The sequence below is a fragment of the Oratosquilla oratoria genome, chromosome 4, assembly GCF_046742065.1.
Source record: "Oratosquilla oratoria isolate Oo_2021 chromosome 4, ASM4674206v1, whole genome shotgun sequence".
NCBI lineage: Eukaryota > Metazoa > Arthropoda > Malacostraca > Stomatopoda > Squillidae > Oratosquilla > Oratosquilla oratoria.
Window position 1 is genome coordinate 75,119,425 of NC_134780.1, and position 2,944 is coordinate 75,122,368.

General features: G+C 41.6%; 1 protein-coding gene across 1 annotated transcript in view; it reads right to left on the minus strand.

The window, feature by feature from the left end:
- Window positions 1-217: 217 nt before the first annotated feature.
- The window catches only part of LOC143024902 (uncharacterized), a 71,050-nt gene continuing 68,323 nt past the window's right edge, over window positions 218-2,944 (minus strand). The window contains exons 19-20 of the mRNA XM_076184325.1: window positions 1,839-1,966; window positions 218-1,278 (exon numbers count right to left, since the gene is read on the minus strand). Of these exons, the coding sequence (XP_076040440.1) occupies window positions 1,185-1,278; window positions 1,839-1,966 (222 nt within the window). The 3' untranslated portion in view covers window positions 218-1,184. The remainder of the gene's footprint in view (window positions 1,279-1,838; window positions 1,967-2,944) is intronic.

The window sequence follows — 2,944 nt, forward strand, 5'->3', positions numbered from 1 at the left end:
AAGTTTTGGATGCTATCCCCTGATACAATCTCACAAACAAAATATACAACACAGACATGCACAATAATACCAACAGATGGTTGGCCAATTTCATCTATATACCAACTGCTTTTTCCCTTATAACACAGGGACCCTAACCAGAACCAGATACCTATTCCCACCCATTTCACTCCCCTCCACCCCTCCGGTATCAGCTCTTCATGGATGATAGGTTATCCCTGCATCCACCAACTGCCCTCGGTCAAATGCAATGCAGCAAGCCACAGCACATCCACAGCAAAGCCACTTCACTTAATTGTCAACCCCCTCCCCCCTCTCCATCCCCTCATGCAGGAAAGGAGTCCCACATGGGCCCCTAACCTCACTGAGACACACCACAACACCCTGCAGACTACACAGAGCAGAGCCCTAAAGATAACTACAGACTGCACCAATACAACACCTACAGACCATCTACACCACAAAAGTCCTCAAAGTCAAGGATCACCTTGACATGAGTCACACAAACACTCACTGCAGCCTCCACAAACACAGCCCCACTACACCACAAAGCAGAACACACACACATGCAAGGAAACATCACAACAACACCCAAATACCTATATCACACACAAATACTCTCTTCTCTTCCTCTACAACCACTAGACACCAGCCTCCAGAAACATGTTCATAATCATATTGCTCACTGCTCCATCAACAGACTAAAAGACAACACACTACTGCATGCCAGACCCCCTGACATCCATCCCTCTGAATGCTCTCACCTCAAGAGGACAGAGTCCACCTAGCCAGGCTGCGGTACAGTCACCATCCAGCCCTTCTAAATTACCAGAGGCATATAATATATGAACACATTGCAGATAACTGTCCAGGATGTATCACCTCACCCCATACTATACAACACATTATGGAAAACTGCAGTGCACACAATAATGCATGCCAACAACACAAAATACACACTGTAAGGGATTTATGGGAAAACCCCATTCCAGCCACATTGTTCTTCAGGAAGACAGGGCTGCTCAGCCAGACAGCCTTTGGAACAGCATTATCATCATCATCTCCTTTATATGGGAGATAGCCAGTCAAGGCTATCTCTTCCCCATCACACTGCCCAAAACCATATTTGGAAAGTTCCATTTCTGTTTCTTAATTCTTAGTTTCCAAGGTTTATTTATCTAAAATTATGATGCATTAAGCATTTTAAGTATTTCTTCATTGATGTAAATAGGATCAGTGGTGCCATCAAACAGCTCCAAGCCAAGACGTCTCTGGTTCCTATAAAACATAACGACAAAGTTCTAAATAAAAATGTTCTTCACTGACAAACAATATTATCAAATGTTGACTAACTTAAGCAGTATGAAACTTCAAGTATGAAAACGCACTATGTTTCCAAGTTAATACCAATAGTTTTTAAGTTTCACTACATTAAAATTGTTGTCTCAAGCTGCACTAACTGGAAACTCATTGTCCACCTTCCAGTAGCTACTAACCACAGGCCTTTAACAGATCTCTGAGAAAAAATGTTGAAGAGGTCTGTTTGTATAAGTGTGTATTTACCTAGCTGTATGCCTGGCTAATATAGGAAGACTCTATTCATATGAACAAGTGGAGAGAAAATGGTCAAAGCTGTAGGCAAGAGATCCTGGGACCCATCTGGAGACTGGGTGCATAGTTCTACGAGGACGTGTTTGTGTTGATCAAGATGGCCAGCAGGGGGATGATTCTTTCTCACTTTATCTCTCAAAATCATCACTGGCAAGTAGCTATTGTTGGTTTCTTAAAGTTTACAAGAGCATAAATTAAACTATACTTTGATAAATGTCTCTACTTACTCCTGAATTTCCACAACCAAAGCTATCAAGGTCTTGCCCTCTGTCAGCTTCAAAAACCTCTCCAAAAATGCCTCATGGTTCCCTTCAGGCACTGCCTCAGAAACTCGAGTCAAGTAGCACTCAATAGCCTTGAAAACAAGTAATGTGTATATTTACTCGTCCACATCAAACTTACAAATTTACATATGTCCACCAAGGAAACACCTGTACACTTTTTCCAAGTTTGTTATCAAGCCTATGCCACTTTTGAACACAGCAAATGACAGCTAATACAGATTGCTAACAAACAGAAGTGCACATTCAAAGAATGCATGATTTCAACATACATACATATACCAAAGGCCCTTTCTCCCTTACAAGGAAGGTAGGCAAAAAACAAAGGCATAAAAACCAATCCCACTCATTCCATCCCTAACATACTCCACTCCCCTCCACCCTCTTCCCTCCCTCTTATCTTGGCACCTCCTGGATGACAGGTCATCCCTGCATTTTGCCCACTGCAGGGATAACCCATCATCCAGGAGGTGCCAAGACAAGACAAGATTTCAACAAATAAATCATAATATTAATCCCTTTGGTACAGTGAGACCTTACAATTATGGGTAACAGTTGATGAATTCAATCAGCTGAGGGATGTATCACTAAAGTAACTTGTTCAAGACCACCTTCAGCATCATGATATTCCTAAAAGATTTTGTTCCACCTATTGCCAAATTATACTATTCCATCAATCATTATCAATCCATTACCTCAGGCCTCTCTTACAGGAGACACACAGCTCCAAGAGGACTGCTAACAGCCACAAGACTGACTCATAAATCACTCTTAGAAGAAATATCATGATTTCTCAGAATAGCTACAATAAGGCAATGTAGGATGTGTTCATTGTATGCCAAGGCAATGTAGGTGTGGAAACATTTTGGTTTCTGTATGTAGGTGTCCAATAGGGTTGCTTTTGATGTATCCTGTAATTATTCTGTGAATGGACGATGAATTGATGCAGCCAGAAAGGATTTCTTCTTGTCTGATTTGTAAAAGAGTGGGTAAAAACTAGCTTCAGTTGTATGGCCCTGATGTGGAGTTGCTGTGTCTTGCTGCATTGCTTC